Source organism: Sceloporus occidentalis, unplaced genomic scaffold (genome assembly GCF_023333645.1).
Source record: "Sceloporus occidentalis isolate IW3139 unplaced genomic scaffold, rSceOcc1.0.p SCAF_1, whole genome shotgun sequence".
Taxonomy (NCBI): Eukaryota; Metazoa; Chordata; class Lepidosauria; order Squamata; family Phrynosomatidae; genus Sceloporus; species Sceloporus occidentalis.
In genome coordinates this window covers 287663860-287690075 of record NW_028316981.1, presented here as the reverse complement: position 1 = coordinate 287690075, position 26216 = coordinate 287663860, and the positions used below count along the sequence as shown (strand labels likewise).

General features: G+C 39.9%; 1 protein-coding gene across 1 annotated transcript in view; it reads right to left on the bottom strand.

Moving 5' to 3' along the window:
- The window catches only part of LOC149324028 (neutral amino acid transporter 9-like), a 59768-nt gene extending 35205 nt beyond the window's left edge, over nucleotides 1-24563 (bottom strand). Inside the window, exons 1-9 of the mRNA XM_089495595.1 lie at nucleotides 24420-24563; nucleotides 20519-20622; nucleotides 18061-18195; nucleotides 14041-14173; nucleotides 12896-13017; nucleotides 12668-12731; nucleotides 12463-12556; nucleotides 10742-10912; nucleotides 5220-5279 (exon numbers count right to left, since the gene is read on the bottom strand). Coding sequence (XP_089351721.1) covers nucleotides 5220-5279; nucleotides 10742-10912; nucleotides 12463-12556; nucleotides 12668-12731; nucleotides 12896-13017; nucleotides 14041-14173; nucleotides 18061-18164 — 748 coding nt within the window. The 5' untranslated portion in view covers nucleotides 18165-18195; nucleotides 20519-20622; nucleotides 24420-24563. The remainder of the gene's footprint in view (nucleotides 1-5219; nucleotides 5280-10741; nucleotides 10913-12462; nucleotides 12557-12667; nucleotides 12732-12895; nucleotides 13018-14040; nucleotides 14174-18060; nucleotides 18196-20518; nucleotides 20623-24419) is intronic.
- Between the last annotated feature and the right edge of the window lie 1653 nt (nucleotides 24564-26216).

Genomic DNA, 26216 nt, shown 5'->3' with positions numbered 1-26216 from the left:
AGTACCAGATCCTGTCTGATCTTGGAAGCTAAACAGGGTCAGTCCCGGTTAGTACTTGGATGGGAGAAGATCACCAATAAAGACCACATGCTGTAGCTGTAGCTGTAGGCTATATTTCAAGGGAAGGAACTGGCAAAACCACCTCTAAGTCTTCCTTGCCTAAGAAAACTCTATGAAATTGATGGGGCTATTGTAAGTCAACAGGTGACTTGAAGACACATCTGAACTACAGAGCTAGAACTCTGTATCAGATAACTCTGTATCACCCGCTTCTCCCAGAAAATACCAGGGACCAGCAGAAAGATTCTGGAGGCACATGAGCCCAGTTGCTGAGGGTGTGGCAGACAAGCAGCACTTTAAAAAGCTGCCTTGCCACCCCAAGAACCATCACATACCTCTCCCAGAAACACCAAGGACCAGCAGAGAGACTCTGGAGGCACAGGAGTCTAGCTGCCCCCCCCCCCAATGGTCCCAGATTGTAATGTTTTAAGATTGTTATCATTTATATTGTTTTTAGGATGGGGAATTGAGAATGGGAATTATTTTCTATTTTACTTGTTTTGTTTGTTTATTGCTATGTAATTTGCTTTGTTAATTTTATTGCTGCTGTGAATTGCTATGTATTTTTTGCTATTTATTGCTATTGTGAATTGCTTTGTTATTTTATTGTTATTGTTTATTTGCTTTGTACTTACTTTATTGCTGTAACCTGCCCTGATTCCTTGTGATTGGGCAGGCTATAAATAAATCCACATATATATATATTCAAAGTGGGTCAACAAACTCCAAATGCCAAAATTCCACTGGTATCAAGCTACTATGTGTAGCGTAAATGCACTTTCACTTAAATGAACTTAAGTCTCACTGAAACCAAGCAGGCACAACAGACATGACTGCACTTGACTGACTTAGCCCAGCCAATTGTCCTTAAGGTCTGCTGCAATTTGATTAATTGCTGAAGTCTGACACAGCTGAATATCCTGCTGCATAACTCTTGTGAATTAACACCATTTTATGGGCTACTCCCCACAAAAGGTTGCACACACCCTCTTACAGAAACTTTTCCTCCTTCCCTGTCTTTTTCCAATTCTCCCTCTTGTCAAGTACCCAAAAGATTCATTCAAAACTGATGCTTTGAAGAATTACTTTAGATAAAACATCTGATTCATTTTGACAATCCACTAAATAAAGGTGCTGCATACCACTGAGCATATACATGTGTGAATATCAATGGTCAGGCTCATGCAGTCTGAGACAGGAATGGCAACAGCTACCACAACCCATAGGTGCATAGGGCGTCCCAGCTCTGTCTTTTGTGTCCTTCCTAATTCTATGTGCCTCTGCAGAGTGGCATATCAGAGTGGTTTTCAGCGTATAATTAGACAGCGCCCCCCCATTTGATTTTCTTGTTTGCCAGTTCTGGTCCAAACTGTGACCACTCTACATGGTAAGATATACATTCTGCTGAGTACATTTTTATACCATTATTCTGAACAGAGAATGTGTACTTTTAACATGGCAGGTTTCAACCTTTATTCAATATAAAGGACACTTACTCATGTTAAGTTCTATATGAACCCATATCTCCTTTAAAAGGTTCTACGGCTCTTTGTACACAGTATCCACGTGCTAGTAAAGTTTTTTCTTAGGATATAGATTGCTAGTATGGAAACACTCCACGCAAGTAATTCAGCACTGAGACTGAGGATCTTTTATGCAAAACGCTGGGCCAAAGGAAACCCTGCACAGGAAAGTGCTCTGAATGTATGCATTTTAATGTAAATTGGCTAATAGGTTTGTGATAGGTTAAACAGTGGGGGTAGGGGAAAGTGTTTGGTAATGCTTATCTGCACATTTTACCCCATTACATTTGCTCCCATCTTCTTTATATGTAATGAGGTAAGATCTGGCCAATCAAGTGATATGTAAGAACAATCTAACCACAGTAGGTCATGAACTGGTAACCTCCCTATTAGATTACTCTATGTGGGACTGCCCTTGACGACAACTACAAAATGCAGCAACTAGGCTGTTGACAGGAACAGCTTATAGAAACCATATAACAGCAGTTACAAGAATTGACTGCCACTATATTTCAAATATGAATTCAAAGTACAGGTCATGACATTCAAAGCCCTAAATGGCCTGGAATCTCAATATTTGAAGCAGCACCTCTCTCTATATATATTCCTGCCTGATAACCAAGTTCTGTCAAAAAAGTCTCCTACTCTGTTTCACTGGTATGCAAAGCATACAGTTTAGGATGTAGGTCAGGGCCTTGTCCACTGGGGTATCTCAGTTGTATAAAGCCTTCCCCTTGGAGGCTTGAAGGACACCGATATTAGCTTCATTCTGGCACCAAGTTAAAACTAGTATTTCTGTAGAAAACCTCTGGGGCCTAATGACCTCATTCAATGTGTTTGTATCTATAGTTTTATACTTATTTAATTTTTATTTTTATGTTATGCAATGGTTTAATGTGCTTTTGGGATATTTAATTATGTTTATTGTTTTTGTCTTGTATTTTAAATGGTTCTAAATAATTTTACTGTAAGCTATCCAGAGATACTATGATACAGGGTAGAACAGAAGTATTGTAAATGAATAACTTTTTTAAAAAAACAACCATTGTTAGCCCACAGAATGCCATCCATGATACAAGATTACCATTTTGGAGGACAGATGGAAGTAACTGCCATAAACAAGCATGATTTATGCACAGCCCATGATCTAACTATGTATTCTGTGGAAGTTTCTCCCTGTAAATCTTTTCATTCCATACTGGCAGTGTGCCTGGCCAGCTACAATGCTCTTAAACACAGGGCTCCATGGAGCATTTGGTCATGTTTCTGAAAAGCTAATAGATGCGGCTGAGTCATCAGCATTATTTTTGCCAGTCTGTTTGTTCTCCATTGTCTGTATACTAGCAGTCAGAGACAAAATAAACATTACTTTCAAAATTTACATAGGATTCATCTGTGCAGAGAATGGAAGATGGAAGACAAATGGTTGATTCCCCCCCCCCCTCAGTGTTTGCTATAAATTGAAATTAACTAAGTTTATATGTATCTTACATTACAGTAAGTCATTATTCAAAATTAGAATGGCTTTTAATATAATTCTTAAACACTGTGCCACCTCTTCTGTGATAATCTTTTCAGTTGACTACATCTTTCTATACAAAAACTATGATTTTTCTGCAGGCAATTTCTTTTATTGGATACTGGAATACCATACCCTTTCTACTAAATTATGATTTTGCAAACTAAAAAAAAAAGATTTTTTAAAAGTACCAATTCCGGGACAATAAAATAAAATAAAAATAATTGTCCAGAATCCTGTTGGGCAGTTACAAATGCAAGGCCTAGAGTTACACACTTGTGACTGTTTCATATTTATGATCCTTCTTTAGACGCTAGTTTAGGGGATACATAGGGACTGCAAAAGTCCTTCAATCCCCATTTACTAAGCATCAGCCACAATGATCAACAGGAGTCTGTTCCCGTGTCATTAGGGAAGCAGCTGACTGACAATCCCACTCCCTATTGTGCCAGAAATCCCCAGCACAAGGGGAAAGTGCAACAGTAATTCTGTCTGTTGCACCAGAGATCACTCATGGGAGCGAGTGGAAATGTCAGTTAGGTGCTTCCTGATCAACAGGTGAACAGACTCCCACTGACTACAGTGGCCAATGTTATTTTTTCAGCAGTGAATTTTACAAAGAGGGTGTATACCTTCTCTCCTCTCATTGTCTGCCTTTGCTCTTTTGCTTTTCCTCTCTGTTCAATTGGATTTTTACTGTTACTAAAATATGTCTAAAGCATGATTTCACCAACAGAAAAGATACTGAAGAGATTTAATCCTTGAGAGGATAAAATGATTTCCAATGGGGAACTTCTTCAGTACCCAAGCTGAGTCCCCCTCCTAGTTCAAATGGGGGAAGATCCTGAGACAGACAGCAAGTTTAAGGGACAGAGACTTTTCCCTGGTCGCCCTCCCCCCCCCCTCAGCCCACAGTCAGATACAAAAAACAACCACCACTAAGTTTAGGAAGCTTCAAACTGCAAAAAAATATTGTTATCTGATTTCTGCTGCCAGTGTTTCGATTTCTGTTCCCATGTTTAGAGAGAGTACAAACCAGAGAAGAGATGCCTATATTTGCACAGCTCTCTCTCTCTCTCTCTCTCTGTATATATACATATATATATATGGGGGGGGGGGGGAGAGAGAGAGAGATGAATATATGTATAGCTACTGTCCATTTTCATACTCCAAGCTCTAGATGTAGTGGGCACAAATCTCACTCCCTTCTTCACATACACACTCTACCCATGAAAGGAGCAAGTCTGAGGGGGCATCTACCACAACATGGAACCTCACTGTGACATTAGTGTGTACTGCTGGAGAAGATGAGGCAAATAAAGGAACTAGTTGGACAGGCTCAATCACATGGTTCTTCCTATCCAATTGTTACCCATCTAAAGGCAACACAAAATTATTTACCAAATCCTTTCCTCTCTCCAGACATTTCTCTATATGTGGGGATAGTTTCTGGAAGGATTGCTTACAATTAGGAAAACAGCTGAGTGGGGAATATGGTGGAGGGATGTGTGACCCTGCAGATGCGGTTGGACTGCAATCTTCATCCCATGTCACTGGCCATGCTGCTCAGGGCAGATGTGAGTTGCATCCCAGCAATATATGGAAAGCCACACATTTCTGCAGTCCATTTCATTTTAAGCTAAAGTAATGAGTAGAACTCATATCTGTATAACCTGTGATCTCCTACTAAGCCAAAGGTGTCTTTGTTGTCAGAGATTTTTTTTTGGGGGGGAAGGGTGGAACTGTCATGTGTTCAGCTAGAGTGGTGAATCTCTGGGACTATCTGTTCTCACAATCACTTCCCATTAGCCATTCTGTGAAGCTCCTTGGAGTTGAAGTGCACAAGATGCTGCACCTCTATATTAAGCAATAGTTTAACAAATCCCCAACCAGAAAGATAATGAGATAACCTACTGAGCTTGCAAAAAGCTGTCATACATGTCTAGTGACTTCCATTTGATGCAGCAGGACACAGATTGCAGACAACTGTTTTAGAAGATTCCTCCTTTGTCAATGGATATATTCAGTTAATAATTTCAGCCGTGAAGCACGAAAACTTTATGCTTTTGAGAACATCTGGGTGGTAAGAAATAAATAATGTTTTAGATTTTTCTTACCTTTCTCGCTCCCGTTTGTACCAGGAACAATATCTGTTACATTAATATTGTTAGCATAATCTAAAAAGAAAAATAACAACAAAAATGTATTAAGAACACCAGATCCCTGCAGCTAGCCTTTTCAAAGGTACATTTGAAACAATCATTTATTTTATTTTATTTTATTTTATTTTACTTATAGCCAACTTTTCTCCCAATATTTGACCAAAGGCTATAACAATATATGCTGAAGGTGACATGCAGAAGCCAGCCTACCACTCCATTATTATACGAGCCTTCTTCAACCTGCTGTGCTGACTATGGGGTTTATGGTTAGGATTAAACCCTTTTTATTTGCTTAGGTATGTTAAATTTCAAACAACTGGTTAAAATAGTTTTTTGTTACAGTATTTCCATCTCATTGTATTGATGTCAGATTTTATTATTGATCCTACCATACAGAATATTTCCTCATGTGTGTATAGGTGTATGTCTTTGTTGCTGTTTCCAATGTATGATGACCCTATTATTGAGTTTTCTTTGCAAGATTTGTTCAAAGGTTTACCACTGCCTTCTTATGAGGCCAAGAGCCTGTGACTTGCCCAAGATCACCCAGTGGGTTTCATGGCTGAGTGGGGAATCAAACCCTGTCACTGTCCAACACTCAAACCACTATATATATATATGGTTACATGCAGTTAGTAACCTTGAAGCCATATTCTGGAGTAACTGCATTTTCTCAAGAATGTTCAAAGGCAGGCAAGGTATTGCCCTCTAGAATTGTTTAGAATGAACTTAGTATGAGAAAAGATCAAGTTAGATGGGTACATATATAGCAATTTCCACTTGCCTTCAAGCAAACACAATCAATGCAGTCCCATCTGTCTAACATGAGAAATAAGAAAAAAATAACGTTTTGGTCAAAGAGCAGGACACTCAAATAAATCATTTAAACCTGCTCTGCAGGGATTCCTGTGATATGGTGATTTCTCAGCTTTGGTAAGGGCTTTTTCCTTATTCCAAAAAGGCTGAACTGTCTTTCCAATAGTTAAGTTAAAGTCAGTAAGAACTTTAGGCTAAACAAATTCATGCCAAAATATCCTGATACTTGGGGCCTACTCATTTTTTCTTTGGCCATACCCACCAGTGGAATCTGGTCCCTTCCATTATGGGAAAGCATACAGGCAGCTCCCAGATATACATGTGAATATAGAGAATGTCTGTGGGTTTTCCAGGCTATGTCACTGAGTTCTGGAAGAGTTTATTCCTGGCGTTTCGCCTGCATCTGTGGCTGGCATCTTCAAAGAATGGTGGCATGGAAGTGTGTGCGGTATATATAACTTGGTTGAGAGTAAATGATCTACATGTTAACCTCTGTTGGTCTGTTGCTGAATGGCAAGACCTCAGGGTGGGAAGATATGTGAGGTGGATGTGTGTCTATTTAAACCCTCTGACCATGGGTGATGAACTGAGTCTTGATTTTGGTGTTCTTTGTGACTGGTAGCCAAACTATGCAGCTGTGGGCAGGTCTACATAGGGGACCGCTAAACACAATGTTCAAGCACGAATCAAAAAACATGGGAAACACTGCAGACACTACAGCCAGAAAAATTGGCAGTAGAAAAACACATCATAAAACAATCTGGACATAGAATGCTATTTGAAAACACTGAAATTCTGGACCATGCCAGCAACTACCAGGTCAGAATGCACAGGGAGGATATTGAAATCCATAAACATGGGGACAACTTCAACAGGAAAGAAGAAACACTGAAAGTAAACAAAGTTTGGCTACCAGTCTTGAAGAACACCAAAATCAAGATTCAATTCATGCAAATGATCATCATCCCAGATCAGGGGGTTTCCTGACAGACAATGGATTGCTAATTAAATAGACACACATATTCTCCTGCATATCTTCCCACCCTGAGGCCTTGCCATTCAACAACAGATCAATACACAGTTTAACATATAAATCACTTCCAACCAAGGGTCACACAAGTATATATACCCCACATGCTTCCATGCTACCACCCTCTGAAGATGCCAGCCACAGATGCAGGAGAAACATCAGGAATAAACTCTTCCAGAACGTGGCCCAGAAAACATAGCCCAGAAAACTATGGATGCCGGCCATGAAAGCCTTCCACTTCACATAGGGTGTGTCTATTCACATTCCCTAAGACCTGGGAAGAAACCTTTTGATTTTAAAAGTATAGGAATCATGAATCAATACAACTGGTTAACAACTTTCCTAAATAAAGTGTAATTTAACAATGAGCCATGGGAAGCTATCCGAGAAGGTAAAAGATCAATAACAATCAGCACCTTTTTGTATGTACAGGCATCTGTCAGAGACAACTATCCAATAGGGTGGTTCCACTGATGAAATTACAGTCCGCTCTCACTATATGCAGGGGGATCTGTTCTGGAGCCCCCCGCGTATGGTAAGCGCCTCATCATTTCCATGGGGCGTGCCTTCCGCATAAGCTCAAAGCCGCGGAAGGCAAGCCTGCCTATGAGGAGGGCTGACTGTACTTCTCTTAGTGGAATTAGTGGGGATGATCTCTTCTCACTCTCATACTCCCAAAAGCTGCTCTGGAAAATCCTCCAGGGCTCTTTTTGAGTGCTACAGACAGAGCCAGCATAGCGTAGTACTCTGAGCAATGGACTATGATTCTGGAGATCAAGGTCTGAATCTCTGTTTGGCCATGGAAACCTGGGCAAATCATCCACTCTCAGCCTCAGAAAAACCCATGGTAGGTTCACCTTAGGGTTGATGTAAGTTGGAAACAACCTGAAGGTACACAAGAAGAATAACAGATAGTTGCAAGGGTGAAGTGAGGAGAAAGCAGCTGGGTGTTAGGATGATGTAAGCTGATTAGAGCTATTCCATACTGGATCTCTTACTGTCAGACACATATAAGTCTAACATTTCAGGCTAGTTTGTCTTGAAAGTAATAATAATAATAAAAAAAAAAATATTTATATCCCGCCTCTCTACAAAATGCACTCAAGGCGGCTTACAAGATTAAAATATACAGTTCGAACCCTCAACCCACCCACCCTTAAAATACAATTAAACAATGTAAAATTTAAAACATAAAACATACTTAAAAACAATACAATAACTGTGGTGAAGTCAGAGGTCAGCAGTTAGATTTTCCTTCTGATAGCTGGAGACTATTCAGAAAAGGCCTGCTGGAAGAGATCCATCTTTATAGCTCTTTTAAAGCTGTTTAGAGTGGTAGTATGACGGATCTTGTCCAGCAGGCCATTCCACAATCTGGGAGCAACAGCTGAGAAGTTCCTCTGGGAGGTCGTTGACAAATTTTTCCCTGAGGATCTAAGTGTGTGGGGAGGATTATATGGAAGGAGGCGGTCCCAAAGATAGGTTGGACCCAAGCCATTTAGGGCTTTAAAGGTGATAACCAACACCTTGTACTGGGCCTGGAAACTGATGGGCAGCCAGTGAAGTGATCTTAAGATCGGTGTTATATGGTCTCTTCTGGATGTACCAGAGACCAGTCTCGCTGCCATGTTTTGATCTAACTGAAGTTTCCGGACCAAGGCGTGAGGTTACCGGTGCATGTACTACAGTCTCAAGGTCCCTGACTTCCAGGAAAGGACGCAGCTGGTATATCTGCCGGAGCTGATAACAGGCACTCCTGACCGTCACATTCACCTGATTTGTCATGTGAAGTAATGAATCTAGGAGCACCCCCTGACTGCGAACACAATCCTTTGAGGAGAATGTGACCCCTTCTAGGACTGGAGATTGTATCCCGATGCCTGAGTTCGGAGCTGATACTGTAAGTACCTCCGTTTTGTCTGGATTCAGCTTCAATTTGTTTTCCCTCATTCAATCCATTACTGCCTTAAGACAGTCATTGAGAGGCAAGACACCATCTGAAGTCAAAGCTGAAGACCGGGACATGGAGAAATATATCTGGGTTTCATCAGCGTACTGATAACACCCCGCCCCATGCCTCCGGATAATCTCTCCCATCAGCTTCATGTAAATGTTGAAAAGCATCAGGGACAGAATGGTGCCTTGTGGGATGCCACAATTAAGCTCCTTTCTTGCCGAGCAACTGTCCCCGAGCACCACTCTCTGGAATCTGCCCGAAAGGAAGGAACAGAACCATTGAAGTGCAGTGCCTCCTATTCCTAACCTTCTCAGGCGATTCAAGAGGATGTCATGATCTATAGTGACAAACGCCGCTGAGAGGTCCAGAAGCACCAACAGGGTCACACTACCCCTGTCGATGCCCAGACGTAGGTCATCAGCCAGAGCAACCATGGCAGTCTCAACTCCAAATCCTGTCCTAAAGCCAGTTTGAAATGCATCTAGATAATCGGTTTCATCCAAGACAGCTTGGTGTTGAAGAGCAACCGCTCTCTCGATCACAATGGCAAATGTTCTATTGTTTTGAGCAATAAATATTGCTGTATTATCTGACTCAAAGAGATGTGGACATAATGCTATAGCAAATTACCAGAATACCCAATACAGAGAGCAGCATCTCTGTTTACACATGCTTCTACAAAATAAACACTATGCAGAATGCAAGCATTTGGATCAGAGCGTATTCATATCCAATTAGTAAATCTCTCTTCAAGCTACTGCACTGCCATCTGCTGGATAAATACCTATGTCCAACTGGTAAGCTTCTCCTCAAGCTCTCTCTCTCTCTCTCTCTTTTTTATATCTTGTCTTTGTCTTAACACACCATTAATTGCGGTGTAGGGAAAGCCCTCACAATTTGCTTCTGGCTTATGATCCTTAATCCACCTCTCTTATACTGGTTCACCAGCTTCATGGGACAAAAGAGGAGCGTTTATCAAAACCTGAGTGGACCCACAGGCCACAAACAGCTGTCTGATCTCCCTGGCTCTGGCTGTATCTCAACCTCTGTTCACTTGGTAAACGTTTACTTCAAAATCCTTTTGTATTTTATAATCTCCAATAATACTCCTGTAACCACTAAAAAACAAGCATGCTCAAGCTAAGGTAGATATAGTGAAACCTCTGACAGTTCAAGGACAGAGCTTACAAATGTGGGGTGGGGAGTGGAGGTACAACTTCCAAAATCCCCACAACCAGCAAGGGAGATAGCGTAGTAATATTACAGAAAAACAACTTCTCCAGCTTTTATTTAAAGTAGCTAACAGCTACATAGAGAAGATCAAATGCTCCTTTGAATCGAAGAACTAGCCTGTGCTTTCTCCCTGCTGTGCACTGCACTGCCATCTGCTGGATAAATACCTGAAACAAATTAACTCTCTTATGATTGTAATAAAGCAGCAATGTGGTCCACTTAAGAAGGTATTTAAAGCCCATCACGCCTATTTAGACTTGTTGAAATCCAGCTGAGGGTTACTTATAAGGGTTAACTGAAAGAGAGAAGTTGTTAGCATGAGCTTTTGTAAACTTGAGTCTACTTCCTCAGATTCATGAAAGGGTAAAGTGAAACAATTTCTAGCAGATGCAATAATGAGATCTATTAAATCTATTTGTCAGGTAGGAAAAATGTACTTACTATAAATAAACTTTCCTGTGTTGAAAAGGAAATTAGACATGAGGACCCAGTAAACCACCATGGCTCCAATAAGAGACACCATTGAAAATAAAAGACTAGACCATTGTCCAAAAGATCCAAAATAATACTTGCAAACATCTGGGAATTCCCAAGTTGCGGTATCTACTAAAGCTGTAAACACAAGAGACATCAGTAAGAAGAAAGGTTAATACCAGGGCTCACTGATTTAATTCTGTGCTAATTGCAGTGAGTTTCAGGTCTTCACAAGACTGATAAGCATAAAATATTAAGGTAACTAAATGAAGAGATTATGACAAACTGATTACCTCTATACTAATAATAGAGTAAAAACCATAGAACCTTAAAGGGAGCTTTGCATATACTCATCTATAAGTCTAAAAATGTATGCCCAAAAATTGACCCCAAAATCCCAGGTCGACTTATTTACGGGTCACTATGGCAATGTGATAGCAGCTTTTTCAGATTTCCCCATGCAATGCAGAGAGGAGTTTATTTCTCTCTGGAGCCAAGCAGAAAGAGTCCGGGGTGATTGACTGATATTGCTATTTGTTTAAGAGTTCATCTCCCGCCTGCGCGTCTGGCTGAAACAAAAGTTGAAATGATGAAGCAAAAAGCCTCAATGAGAGTCTCTCTTACCATAAGCACACATACATACACTAAAGGAGCCATCAATTTTTATTGTTTATTTATTTATTATATTTATTTGTATCCTGCTCTTTTCCTAGGAAGTTTTACCCTCAACCTATCCATGGGTCATGGCAAAATTCATAATTTTGCCCACAAAACCTGGCCTCGGCTTATACATGAGGTAGACTTATAGTTGAGTATATATGGTAATTAAGTAATGTCCATAAATTAAAATAAATATTTGAATGGAGTTTTCATGAACAGAATAGAGATGTCTATGTGCAGCTTAAACTGAATGAATTCTATATAATTTAGTCCTATTTTCTTCAGCAAGATTAAAATTAATTTCTCCAGTTTCAGCCACCTGTGATGTACATAGCCCATAGACCACACATGCAATTTTTTCTGTTTTGAATGTTTTGTACCAAACCATGGTACAGAGATTTGGTGTAAAAAAAGCCCATTCTATTTAAATTTTTAAAAAGAGAGAGCAGCTGTTTTAAATGTCTTCTTGCAATTAACCTCCAAAATCTGGGGACAAGCCCCACAAAAATATTTAAATACAAGCATATTCCACATGTTCTAAGGAATTATTTGAATATGCTGAAATTTGGTAGAGCAGTTTGCTACAAATTGTGGCAGCAGATCAACAATAGAGTGATGTGTTCTTGGGAGGAAAATTGGCCCATGAGCGCACCAAAACTGCTTGCCTCTACATTAAATGTACATATTCCTCAGTGCCCCACTTGTTTTAGTCATATGCTCCGACTTTACTCATTGCCAGGTCAAGTTCCAGATGTGAGGGTATTCTCATCCAAGTGCCCTTTAGAACAAACAAATTCCCTCTTAATTTAGTGAGTTTGAACAAGAGCGCCACAATTAGTGACAGAAAGGTTAGAGCAATCATTTCCATTTACCACAGTTCTCCCAACAGGAAAAATCAGAACAGGACACAGCTGGGTGCCCACTTCCAGTTCTGAAGGATGGGAGGCAAAACCTGTGCCTCATTTTAATGCAAAATCACCACAGTTCCAAATAGCAGAACCACATATGCTACTGAAACACATACTCACGTATCATTGTCCTTGACTTCACAACTCTATAGCAGCAGTATAGTGTCAAGATGCCCATTAGCAGAATAATAATTATTCCAGTAGTAAATCCTGCCTGTTTTTAAAAAACAAGTTTTTAAAATCAAATGCATTAATAAGCTCTGATGTTGATGGAAGACTTATGCAAATATTTTTCCTTACATGCACACACATACAACTGCCATACCTGCTTTATTCCCCAGGGAATACTTAATATAGATGTGCCCATCATGGTATTCCAGATCATAAATCTGAGAAGGGAAACAGCACATAAAAATATCATTAAAAATCTTACCATTATTTGAAGATGCTCTTTTTTAAAAAAAAATAATAATATTTATTATTTTGTATCATGAATTTATAAAAGACAAATTCTAAAACAATGTTAGCCATGCAAGAAAATGCCTTCACATACATTGTTACCAGGCTTGAGTTTTTGCCACAGCCATCAGGACAACCATCTATTTTGAAAGCTGTTCCCAAAGGACTATACACATAGATTTCTTCTGGAGCAGGAAGTACATGATCAGGAGCTACCTAACAAAAGATGAAAACAGAAAGTGTTCGCCATATTCCAGTGCAATATTTATTCATAAGCCTAGACATTGGAAGTTTTGTCAGTTATTCAAGAGTGACAGAAATATATTCTGAGGATGCTTAGGGGTCATTCACACTTACTTTTTTGAACAAAGAAATTCACATCCCTATGCCGATCCAGAACTGATTCAGTCATCCCACTACGCTTACCGCAATCAAATATCTTCGTGCCATTTTAACCCTGCTGCCATTCACATTTGCCACCATATCAATTTAAAATGGAGGTGTCTCCATTTTCTGGAACAATGTAGTGTGATCCCAATCAATTCAGTAGCATACTCACACTACCAAAGATGCAGATTGTTGTAGCTCTTAAAAAAAGAATCGCTAAGGGGTCCAGTGCCAAAAGCATTGATTTAAGTGGGCTTTTTGGCTGCCTCCCCACAAACAGCATTAACTGCAGTCAGGACAAGCGTGAACATCATGGAAATAAACCGGTTCAAAACCAATTTATTTCCGTAGTATGAATGGCCCCTTAGAATGAACCACTTTTTTATTACTACTTCTCACATTCCAAGGCTAATGTCAAACACTGAAAATAGGTATGGGGATTTCTCAGTCCTGGCTCTGATTAAATTCTACTTCAGGTACTGTCTTTTCTAGTACCTATCTATCCAGGTTCTAGGATAGAATTTGGTACCCTGGAATAACAAGACTTGTGGGACTACTCAAACAGAAGCTTGGGTTGTGGTGTCCTGATGTGGAATTCCCTTTTGGTATTGAGACAAGACACTCTTTTCATTCAGGTCTGGCTAAAAAATGTATCTATCTTTAATCTCAGGAACTTCAGTTTTCCAGAATTTTAAATTACAAGCACTTGTCATCTAATTTTAAAGCAAGAAAGAAACCCTTTATAGATTTATAGTCATTTTGTTCCCTGCAGCAGCCACTTCAGAATCTAGAACAATGAGACAATGACAACCCTCTGTTAATCCATTTCACTACAATGCAACCTTTTCTCACCAATGCTCTGTCTGAAGGTGAAGACAGTCTACTGTAGTAGTGAATCCGCTTATTCATTGCTGAAGCTTCAGCTGTAACTCTCTGTATGTCATCATTCACACTAACAATATTTGTAGGTTCTACATGAAATGGCCTAAAAAAACAAAAAGTCAACAGCTCTTCATTAACAGAAGACAAACAACAGACGTTGATTATGTAATAAATAGCAGGTTGTTTTTTTTAAAGGGATATCAATCACCATGTACAGATGTGGGAAGTGGTCAGTAAAGAAAGCAGATAGGAAGAAAATCAGTTCATTTGAGATGTTTGTGCTGGAGAAGAGTGCTGAAAATACTGTGGATGGCCAAAACGACAAACCACTTGGTCCTAGAACAGATCACGCCTGACGTCTCCCTGGAAGCCAAGATGATCAAACCAAGGCTGTCGTACTTCGGCCATATCACAAAAAGGCACTAGGAAAGGTAGCATAAAGAAAAGACTGCACGCTAGATGGAGAGACTCAAATAGGGAGGACACGGATCTGAATTTGCAGGACCTAAGCAAAGCAGTGGAGGATAAGGGGTCTTGGAGATGTCTCATCCAAGGGGTTGCCATAAATCGGGGTCCACTTGAGGGTAGTTAACAACAAAACTGTCATCTATTTACATTTTATAATGACAAATATGGTAAGAAGCTACTAGTTACCCAGGAGGCAATGATGTTTATCACACTATACTCTTATAGTGCTACTATTCCACTTTGACTGCTCTAGCTGCCTCCTGTTGCATTCTGGGATTTGCAGTTTTAAGGAGGGGTATTTAGAATTCTCAGGCAGAGATCTATAGAAGACTCCCCCTGGTCAGTTTGAGTAAATTAAACATTTTGCCTTTTCCTTCAGTCCTTCAGCAAAGCTTGCAGCCTCATATTTGTTGACCTCTTCAGTGCACCTTGACCAGCATTCACCTGCAAGCAACCTCCTACAAGACCAAAAGGAGTTGAGAAAGGTGTTTTGGCAAAGTTCACATGTTTACCTCATCTATTTTGATCACATGGTAGATGAGTCATTCCGTACAAAAAATGAGGTCAAATTACGGGAAACATATATATCCCAAAACCAACAATAGAGGAAGAAGCCTGCTGGGCCTAACCAAAAGGCTTATCATTTAGCATTCTGATTCCCACAATAGCCAAGAGATTATTGAACTTTCGGAAGTGTACAAGCAAGGCTTTCACACAAGAGACCTTTCCTGCTGTTTTCCCCCAGGAATTAGTTTTCAACAGCATACTGCCCTTGAACCTGGACGTTCCATGTACTTATCTAAAAACTACTTCTTCATGATTTTGTTTAGCATAGGCAGGCAAACTATGATCCTCCAAATGTTGCTGAACTGCAACTTTCATCAGCTTTAGCCAGTATAAACAATGGTGTAGAAAGCTGTGAATAGCAATACCATCTCGTATGGAAGGCCACACATTGCCAAAACTAGTCTAATACTTATTTATCAAATTTGGAGATACATTTTCTTTAAATCACTACAGGAAGATTTTTCAAATTGTTCCCCCTGCCCTGAAAAAGAACTTATAAATATTTCCTGACCAGGTATTTCCAAAATGCATTGGGTTTTTAAAAACAAACAAACCCAAAAATCATTTTGTACATCTTGAGACTGTCTCTGTTGTACACTTGGTCCTGTTTAACATTTCCAGATCCTTTTCCTATTAGACTAAAACCGCAACAGACTGTGGACCTAGCTGAAAACCTCAACAATTGTAGCAAGTAAAATGTTTAAAATTAGCTTTAATATTAAAATATTTCTAAACTGCCCTATATCTGAAGGTCAATAAAAACAACAAAACAATTAGAACATAGAGTTTCAATTAAACAAATGTTTAACTGTTTAAACCAAAACAAATGTTAAAATGTTTAAACAATTAAAGCAAAGCATTTAAAAGCATTTCACCACAGCAAGAGAAGATCACAAAGAACACTGAAGTTGACCTCCTGAGTCTCCAGAGTAGGAGTGGGGAACATGTGGTCATCCAGGTGTTGTTTTTGGCCTGCAATTCCCATTAGTCTTAGGTAGCACAGCCAGTGGTAACAGATTATGGGAGATGCAGTCCAAAAAGATCTGGAGGTCACAAGTGCCCACCTGCTTTAGTTTGTTTGTTTTATTGAAAAGATAACTTTTCTGTGGGGTTGTGTTACTGATTGTGTGGAACCAGCAGAAAAGCCCTGAAAAACATTCCCCGTGCCTTTGTTTGGACTGGGGAGTACAGAATTAATACTCAAACATTTTTCTGGCTAATCAAATTCCAGTAAAGCTGTCCTTCAGAATCACATGTTTAAGGAAACTAAGAGGTCAGCGTAACATATACAGTTGCACAAACATTATCTTGAAGGCCTTCCAAAACAAGGAACAACTGTCCAAAGGACTTCCACTAGTTTGTTGACTTCACATTCTTTAATATCCAGCAAGTTCTTTCTTAAGCATATACAACACTCCAACAAGCATTTCCAAATGAGACCAGTCAGGATAGACTTCCTAAAGATTTTGCACAGCCATGTATCTCATTAAGTACTGCTCATTAATAGTCTTACTTGCCTAACCCACCGTTTTGCTCTGCTGCATTCTAGAGCTGAGTCACACATGCATGTGCATAAACTAATGCATCACAACTGTTTTGAGCTTGAGAGATGTACTTTTGGGGGACTACAATTCCCAAATGGGCATACTGGCCAGGGAATTCTGGAAGCTGTAGACCCCAAAGCAACCTTTCCTAGCTCTTGAAGTGAAATCAAAGCCTATTTTGTGGCTCTTCCCCTGAGACAACTATTTTATGCAATCATGTAAGTCACTCGTAGATGCTGCAGTCAGTTACAAACACATGTAAATTTGTGCTAGGTCTGCATGCATATTCCTAATTAGGATTTCAGGACAATAACATTTCCACCACTATATCTAGCATCAAGAATGTTTTTTGTTTAATACACTGCATTTTTCACACTAGGGCATATGGGGAAATTAGATTAATTTTGTCAAAACTGGATGGCCCTTGTGGTCTCTTCCAACTCTATTATTCTATGCTCTGTAGTAATTTTTAAGAGGAGGTGTTTAAGGCAGGATTAGGAAGTTTTTGGCCTCCACATACTCTGGACTACAAAATGAAATTGGAAGGGACCAGAATGTCACTTCCTGAGGGGGTGGGGGGCTCTGCATTTTTTTTAAAAAGCAAAATAGATTTGGGCTAAAATAAAGTGGAGAGAATTGTTCTCTCTAAAAGCACAATCTTTTAAACAACAACACAAACATTTTCCCCTCTCCAATAGAGGATATCCCTCCCACTTTTGGAGCCTCTGGGAACTGTAAAATCTGCTGTGATTTTTCATTCTTGTTTTACACAAATACGGAAAAAAATCCTGCTGCTATACAACTGTTATTGCCATTGTATAAACAGCATTAGAGGTGAGTTCCTGTGACTTGAAAAGATGAATGGAAAGAAAGAGCATTATGATTAAGATAATACAAAACCAGTGCAAAAATCTGACAAAAACTTATAGTAGAAACCTGTCCATACTGTTATCAGGTACCGTATATACTTGACTATAAGTTGACCTCATGTATAAGTTGAGGACAGGTTTTGGGGCCAAAATTATGAATTTTGATATGACCCATGGATAAGTCGAGGGTAAAACTTAGGAGCATGTAACAAAGGATGTACAGAATGATGCAAAGGAAAATGATGCCAAAGAAACTTCTGGCAGGCATAACTGTTTGTGTTCATACTAAAGGCTGGATGGGTGATAGAATAGAGAAGATCCATGCTTCTTTTTGGTGCTCCCAGGATGGAATACGCTCTCACCTTTTATCTCTCTATTCAGAGAAAGGGAGTGGTTCCTTTTTTATATGTATAAGAATTAAACTACAGTACTTATATTGACTCGTGGATAAGTCGACCCAGGTTTTTGGGGTCATTTTTTGACTAAAATTTCTAGACTTATACACAAGTATATACAGTATATAGGTAAACAGTTGTCCTCACCTTTTGCACTTAAGATCTTCTGGATTGAACTGAATGTTCAGGACTCCGACATCATTTTCATCACCTCCAACAGGGATGAGAAGCGGTTTAATATCTTCCTCCATGATTTTCTATCTAATTTGGTGTTATTTTAACCTTTAAAAATGAAACAGACAAATCATTGAGCTACCATCATTAAATTTCCTTTAAAGGGTATTTCTTGGCAAAGCCAAACATTTGCTAATAACAGGAAATGGGGTTTTTGACAACGAATGCTATTTCCTCAGTTTTATTCTCTGAAATGGTTGGATTTTTAAAATAAGTTTTTTTCAAAAGATAGAGGTACAAGAAAGATAAATACCAACCAGGAGAGAAATTAACTAATGCTTTAAATAATAACTTTATCTTTTTTTAATGTCTCATAGCATATCTTGAGCAAGCCTGAGGGCATGGATCTGTCCAATTAAAAAGATTGTATGTACAGCGCTGTGTAAATTTACAGCGCTTTATAAATAAAGGTTAATAATAATAATAATAAGTGGTAATGGGCTAGTGGTATTAGCTCTTTTCTTATAATTCCAACCAATATCTAGAATCTATTCGCATGTGAGGCTGAATTTTAAAAAACTATCACTAGCACTTTAAACCAATTCTAGATATAGTCACACAACCGCTCTGTGACTAGGAATAGAAACTGTGCCCAACATCTCACCTGAGATCTCCCCTTAAGCACTTTTATTCAAAAATAGGGCCCTTTGTAAACTTTTGCAGGTAACAATAAACAAGGAATACTGGCTTAATAAGACATGATTTGAACTAACTATGTGCTTGTACATGCAGCATATTCATTCTAAATTTGCTTCGCTAGCAAAACCAAGCAACCAGCAAGGGGAAACCTTTGCATGAAGTCCACAGTTGAATGTGACTAAACCAGGATTTGTAAATCAATTCACTGATTTAAATTTGGTTAATAATATTGGCTTGTTTGGATACAGTAAACCACAATTTTGAGTTCAGGTGTCATACATACTTTTCCCCTTCTCTTTGTTTACCCACTTAAACAAAAATGGATGCAAATTTCCTGCAACAGCCAGGACATTCATATTGGGGTTTATTAAACCAAGAGACCTAGTGTATTGTTATATGGCTATTGCACTGTGAAGTTAGGAGTGCACTTTTGTTATTTCCTCCCTTCAATTTCCCTATGTCCTAACAAACTAGGGTAGGTCATAGGACAACTTACCTGTGTTTAAGAAACAGTGTACTTTCAAATTACCTGCTGCTGTTTACACAGCCTGCCCTCTTTACTACTCCTGGTCTTTCCAATATATAATAGCTGAGCTTTATATTATGAAGAGATAGTCTCTGACAAACATCATAAAGGGTCTGGAAACCAAGCCCTGTGTAGAATGTCAGAGAGAAATGGATACACTAAGCATGGAGAAGAAAAGACAAAGGCTGCATCCACACTGCAGAAATAACCTAATGTAACATTACTTTGTCATGGCTCAGTGTTGTAGTTCTGTGAGCGATTTAGCATTCTCTGTTAAAAGATTCTCGTGCGACAACAAACTACAGATCCCAGAATTCCATAGCACTGAGCTATGGATTCTTTCTGCAGTGCAGATGAAGCCTAAGAGGTACTATGACTACTGCCTCCAAACATCTGAAGGGCTGGCATGTGGAACAAGCTTATTGCTACTCCAGACCCAAACAAATTGATTCAAATTAAAAGAAAGAAGATCTTGGCTAATCATTAGGAAGAACTTCTTGAATGTAAGAGTTATTTAACTTTAAAGCAAACTACCTCATGATAGACTTCTTCATTAGAGGTTTTTATGCAGAGATTGATGGCCATCTGTCAGGTATGCTTCAGCTATGGATTTCCTGCATTGGCACAGAGTTGGACCAAATGAAAGTTTATATCACTTCCAACTCTATAATTCTGTAACTCATGCAAAACACTCTGGGGCCTTCTTGCTTGTGTTTGTTTGTTAAAAAAGGGTAAATCTATATTCTCTCAATAAATACAAAATTAAAAATCCCTTGCCAATGGATAGGTTGTAAAAAAAGGAATCTTTTTTCATTAAAAAATAAGAACAAGGAATTTATGCACCTATGGCACATTTGTGCACTTACGGCACAAATCCTATGCATGTTTATTAAGTCCATTTGAACTTAATGGGCCTTAGTCAACAGAGGTCTACAACCTTATGCCTAAGCCCAGCATAGCACTGAAGCTTTCATATTTCCCAGCCCCCTATAGCAGGTTTTTACAGAGCACAGTGATCACCTTCATTCTATTTTCAACTGAACTTCACTGTTCTTTTTTGCAGGATTCCACTTCATTCTTAGCTCCTTTCCTTTGCCTTAAAATGTTCAAAGATATAAGTCACAATGACCTGGAGAGAGGGAAACATGTTAAATTTAATGTTGCTCATCAGTGTGTGTGTGTGGGGGGGGGGGGAATCATACTCACTATATGAAGCGGTTAGGATGTAAATGCCTGTTTTTAAAACACTGCTGGATGACTAGACACATAAATCCATGTCCCAGAGTAGAAAAAGGCACAGCATGTTTTCACTGAGAAGAAAAACATAATAAACAAGCTGATTAAATCAGTAGGAAGAACTCAGGAAGTCGCAGGAAGTTACAAGATAACAGTATAAATAATGGTGTTGACTCAGTTGCAAAAGTTATCAGTTTTTGTTTAAATGAATGGAGTTCTGTTTTTCAGTACAATCCCAATTATCTACTGAGGATTTAGACAATAAGAAACTACCAGGGCACTCTAGTACATGTCTAGTCACAAGTTAACCCAAGGTTATTCAGACATGAAGAGCCAGTATGGTGTAGTGATTTGGACTCGGACTCTAGATCAGGATTAAAAACACTGTTTTCTCACTGGAACCCACTGGGTGACGTTGGGCAAGTCACACTCTTTTAGCCTAAGAGGAAGGCAATGACAAATCTCCTCTAAATAAATCTTGCCAAGAGACCATTGATAGGGTCACCATAAATTTGAGCCAGTCTGAATGCACTGAACAGCAACAAAATTAAGGTATAAATGGATGCACTACTTCAAGTATTAATGCATGTCTTACTTCCAGGTTACTGTGTAAAGGTGTGTAGCCAAAGGGAATCTATGTAGTCTCAGGTTTGCTATACTTTTACATATAAGTGACAAGCTCAAATCCAGGTACTGATATCTGGTTGGGTTGTTGTTGATCACACTATGGGCTGTTGTTGTTGTTTTAAAAAATAACATTAATTTCAAAAAGGGTTCTAGTCTCCTGTTGACTGTTGTTGTGTGCCTCCAAGTCATTTTTGACTTATAGGAAAACACAAGTGATTCTATCACAGGGTTTTCTTGGCAGGTTTCTTCTGAGGAGGTTTACCACTGCCATCCTCTGAGGCTGAGACAAAGGTCACATAGTGGGTTTTCATGCTTGAGTGAGGATTTGAACCCTGGTCATAATCCTGATTCATAGTCCAATGCTCCAGAAGCAGCCCAGAGTATTCTGGCCCTGGACCTGCCCTGACTTCCCAACATTACCTAGGACTCTCAGTTGCAATGCCAGGTGGCTGTGTGCATGCATGTCCTGCTTTGCTGCCCACCAACGTGGCAGCGCATCGCTCACTCTGAGGTCAGAATGAGGCACTCAGAATCTATCACATGGCTTCACGCCTCACTCTGACTGCAGAGCAAACAATTAACTGAGGTGGCAGCAGACAGCACAGTGGGATGTGTTGTAAACAGCCTCCTAGCATCACAATGGCAGGCTTCAGATCTAATATTCTAATGGGAGTATACTGCAGGTTTGGTGCTGAACTGACTGGACATTGTCTGGACATTTCATACCAGATACATGGTTTGGGCCTTGTATCATCTGGACTCATTGCCATGGGAACAGGGGGAGAACATTTTATTTGCCTGCGCAGACAGGGCCTCAGTATCCATTTACCACTATAGAATTTAAACGTTTAGTCATAATAGTTTAAAAAGCTGATGTCAACATTTCCGTTTGAACAAATCTTACACTCAGCTGTTTCAAGGGGCCAAAGTTGCTGCTTGACTCAACACTATTGTGAATGGGTGGAGTACAAGAAGCCTGAATAATTGGAAGTTCTCACACTTTTGCTCTCCAGAGTCTAAATCACTTATTTCTACTGCTAGAAGACTATCCCCACCAATGCTTCAGCATTCTGGGGGTACTTTCACACATGCCACCCCAGTTACATATGAACTAGGTGCTGGCAGCCCAAAATAAGTCATAGACCATCCAGATCATTAAGGCCCACCTTGAGATGAGTGTCCCCTTCCCAAACATCTGACCATTGTCTTTACCCCAAAACTCTGACTTTCTACAAAATACTCTAGGGCATGGCTACCCCTTATAACTCTTTCCTTCTTCAGCAACAAATAAGAAAAGGCATGATTCACTAGAAAAGACCATAATGCTGGGAAAGGTAGATGGGTGTAGAAAGAGAAGAAGACCACATCTTAGATGGTTACTCAATTAGGAAGACTACAGATGTGAACCTGGAGGACCTGAGCGAGAGAGCAGTGGAGGACAAGAGGTCTTGGAGATGTCTCATCCACAGGGCTGTCATGAGTCGAGATCGATTCAAAGGCAGCTAACCACAACAAACAACACTGATAGGACAATGGTGGTCCTAAACATAATCTAATGTACAAAACCTGCTGCTCCCATGAAGTGGCCAAAGTACGACAGTCTCAATTTGTCATCTTGTCTTCCATGGAAATTTCTGGCTTGACCTGTTCTAGTTCCCATTAGTTTGTGTTCTTGGCTGTCCGCAGGAACCTCAGCACTCTTGTCCAGAACCACATCTGAAATGAACTGATTTTCTTTCTATCCACTTTATTCACTGTCCAGCTGTCATATAAATACATGGTGATGGGGAATACAACGGCTTGGAGTTGAACTATTCTCACTTTAATGTTCAGGCCTAATCATGTCTATGACCAAGAAGTGCCTTTTTAAAAACTTCAAGTTTCTCAGTGTGGAGAGATTAACGATATTGGTATTTCAAAATAAACTGATAGCACAAACTTATAATTTAGCTGTACTGCTGAAAACTGATTTTTGTTGTTTTTAGCTGTGTGCTTGAATTGTTTTTAATCTTATTGAGGAGTTTTAATATGAATCTTTTCTCTGTTTCAGATATATTTTGCTTGACCATGACTTGAGATCTGGTTTTGGGGGAAATAATACCATTATCATTCTTCACAGATCTTACTAAATTACTCACAATATTTTTAAGTATTTCCTATTGGTCCATTTTGGCTGAAAGGAGAAAGGGAAAGATGCTGTTTTCTGCAGTTAAACTCTGTTAACGTTCTGAAAGCAATTAACCCATTATACAACAGTGTTATTTCACAGCAACTTCAACTGGTGTAATGGCAACCCTAAGGCAAACTTGTATCATGGGTTTTTCTTGGCAAGACTTGTTCAGAGGAGGTTTCCCATGGCTGTCCTCTGAGGCTGAGAGCATGTAACGTGCCCAAGGTCCCTCAGTGGGGTTCATGGCTGAGCCACTTCACCATGCTCTGCGGTATCTGAAACAGGAATTAATTTTGTGTACATGCAAAAACAAATATTCCAAAATCATGTGAAATCCCACATACCTCTGGTCCCATGCATTTCAGATAAGGGAGAGTCAAGGTGCTTTAAGAACCACCATAATAGCAATAATGTTTTCTTCCAGAGGGAGAAGGGGCCCACGCAACTGTTTTAATATTTTCACCACATTCAGCCAAAATACCAGAAAAGAGAGCATGCTTAATTTAGCACAGACATTTGGAAGATGGGCAGGTACATTGTGTGAGCCAGCATGGAACAGCAGTTTGAATACTGGACAATGATTCTAGGAAACCAGGGTTTGAACTTCTGCTCAGCCATGAAAACCCACTGGGTGACCTTGGGCAAGTCACACTCTCTCAGCCTGAGAGAAGGGCCATGGGACAACCTCCTCTGAACAGGTCTTGCCAAGAAGACTCATGGCAGCTTCTCCTTAGGGTTGCCATAATTAGGATGGGAAACCTTGGGGAAGTCACGCTCTCTCAGCCTCAGGGGAAGGCAATGGCAAACCTCCTCTGAGTAAATCTTTCCAAGGAAACCCTATGATAGGGAAGCCATAATTGGAGTGAGAAGTCACACTCTCTCAGCCTCAGGGGGAGGCAATGGCAAACCTCCTCTGACTCAAAGACACACAACAACAACGACAACAACAACAACAACAGAGTGCCATTAAACTCAGCATGGTAGAGGTACACAGCCAAAAATACAGACTGTAAGGCTCAATGCTCCAAAATAACCAAGCCAGTGGAATAGGAATGGGTGAAAGCCGCTCTCTACCTGTAGCTGTTTCAGCCTAAGTCTGCCTGCTGCCAGCATGGAGGCCAGGTCTGCCTCCGCCATCCAGCCAAACATCAACAGGAAGAGCCGCTTCTGCTGCTGCTGCTGCTGCTGCCGCTGCTGCTCCCAGCCTGGATCCCACGCGCTGCCCGGGAGCTTCCGGTGTGGGATTCCTCTCTCTCTCTCTCTCTCTCTCTGTGCAAAGCACCCGCCTCACCATAGAGAGGCCTCAGCCTAGACGGAACTCACTTCATGGTCCATAGACTGGAGCAGGCCACTGTAGAGCTAGAAACTGCAGCAGAGCAGCCCATGCCACTTTCCCTTCCTATAGAGGAGAAGAATCCCAAAGGAGGCAGGCACAGAGGAGCCCATGGCGCAGTGGTCAAATGCCTGCTCTGCACCTGTGTGTGTATATATTTGTGAACGGAGAGAATGCTCATATATATAAATATATGTATTTATTTCATTTATAATATATACACATATGCACACATTCACACGTATACTCATATATATATATATATATACACACACACACATATATATACACACACATCCCCATATATATATATAGATCACACACACACACACACATATATATACGCATACACACACACATCCCCATATATATAGATATACACACACACATATATACGCATACACACACACTCATACATATACACATATATACACATATACTCATATATTTATACACACACACACACACACACATACACTCATCCCTCCATATTTGTGGCTTTGATATTTGCAAATCTGATTGTTCATGGATTTTATTAATATGTTCTCTCTGGGAATCTCTAGGTCCTCCAGCAGAAATCTATGGTCAACTTTAACCAAAAGTCGCACTGAAGGACCTAGAGATTCCTAAAGAGAACACTCCTCTAGGCATTTGAAGCTCCTCCAGCACAACTCTAGGGTCAATGTGAAGTTGAACTATGGTCAATGTCTATTGAACGTTGACCACAGAGTTGCATTGGAGGACCTAGAGATTCCTAGAGAGGTGTCCTCTCAGGTAAAAATATGTGTTTTTGTTATTGCGGTTTTTCCACATTCACAGGGGCCCTGTACCCCTAAACCCCAGCGAATGTGGAGGGATGGGTGTATATATTTGTGAAGAATGAGAATACTCATATACACACACACATTCAACTTGAAATCTAACTAGTCTAGTCATACAAATGCACACACTCTCTCTCAAAGGGAGTTAGGTCAAAGAGTGTGTACTGTATATATTAGTGAAGAATGAGAATACTCTCATATCTATCTATCTATCTATCTATCTATCTATCTATAAAATATTAACCCCCTCTGTTTGCTCCCTGCGAGGAAGCAAGGGTCACGGATGTGAAGTCTGCGAAAATGGAGGTGCAACTATATGAATATTCTGTCTATATAAGTATTTGTGTGTGAAGAAAGAAAATACTGTAATACATACACACACTCTCTCTAATATTTATTTCTCTCTCTATATATAATATGTGTGTGTGTGTGAGAGAGAGAGAGAGAGAGAGAGAGAGAGTTCAATCCCAGCCAGGGGCTCAGGGTTGTCTCAGCCTGACATCCTTCCATACGTAGGTCACTAAAATTAGTACCTAGCTTGCTGGGGGCAATGAGATAAGTTTACACTTTGTAAACTGCTTAGTACACTGGTAAGCAATATAGTAATGGACTTGCTATTGCTATAGGTCCAAAACACACTGCAGAAACTATCCAGTTCAAGACTGCTTTAGTTGCCCTTACTCAGTGCTAGGGTAATCCTGGGATTTGTAGTTTGTC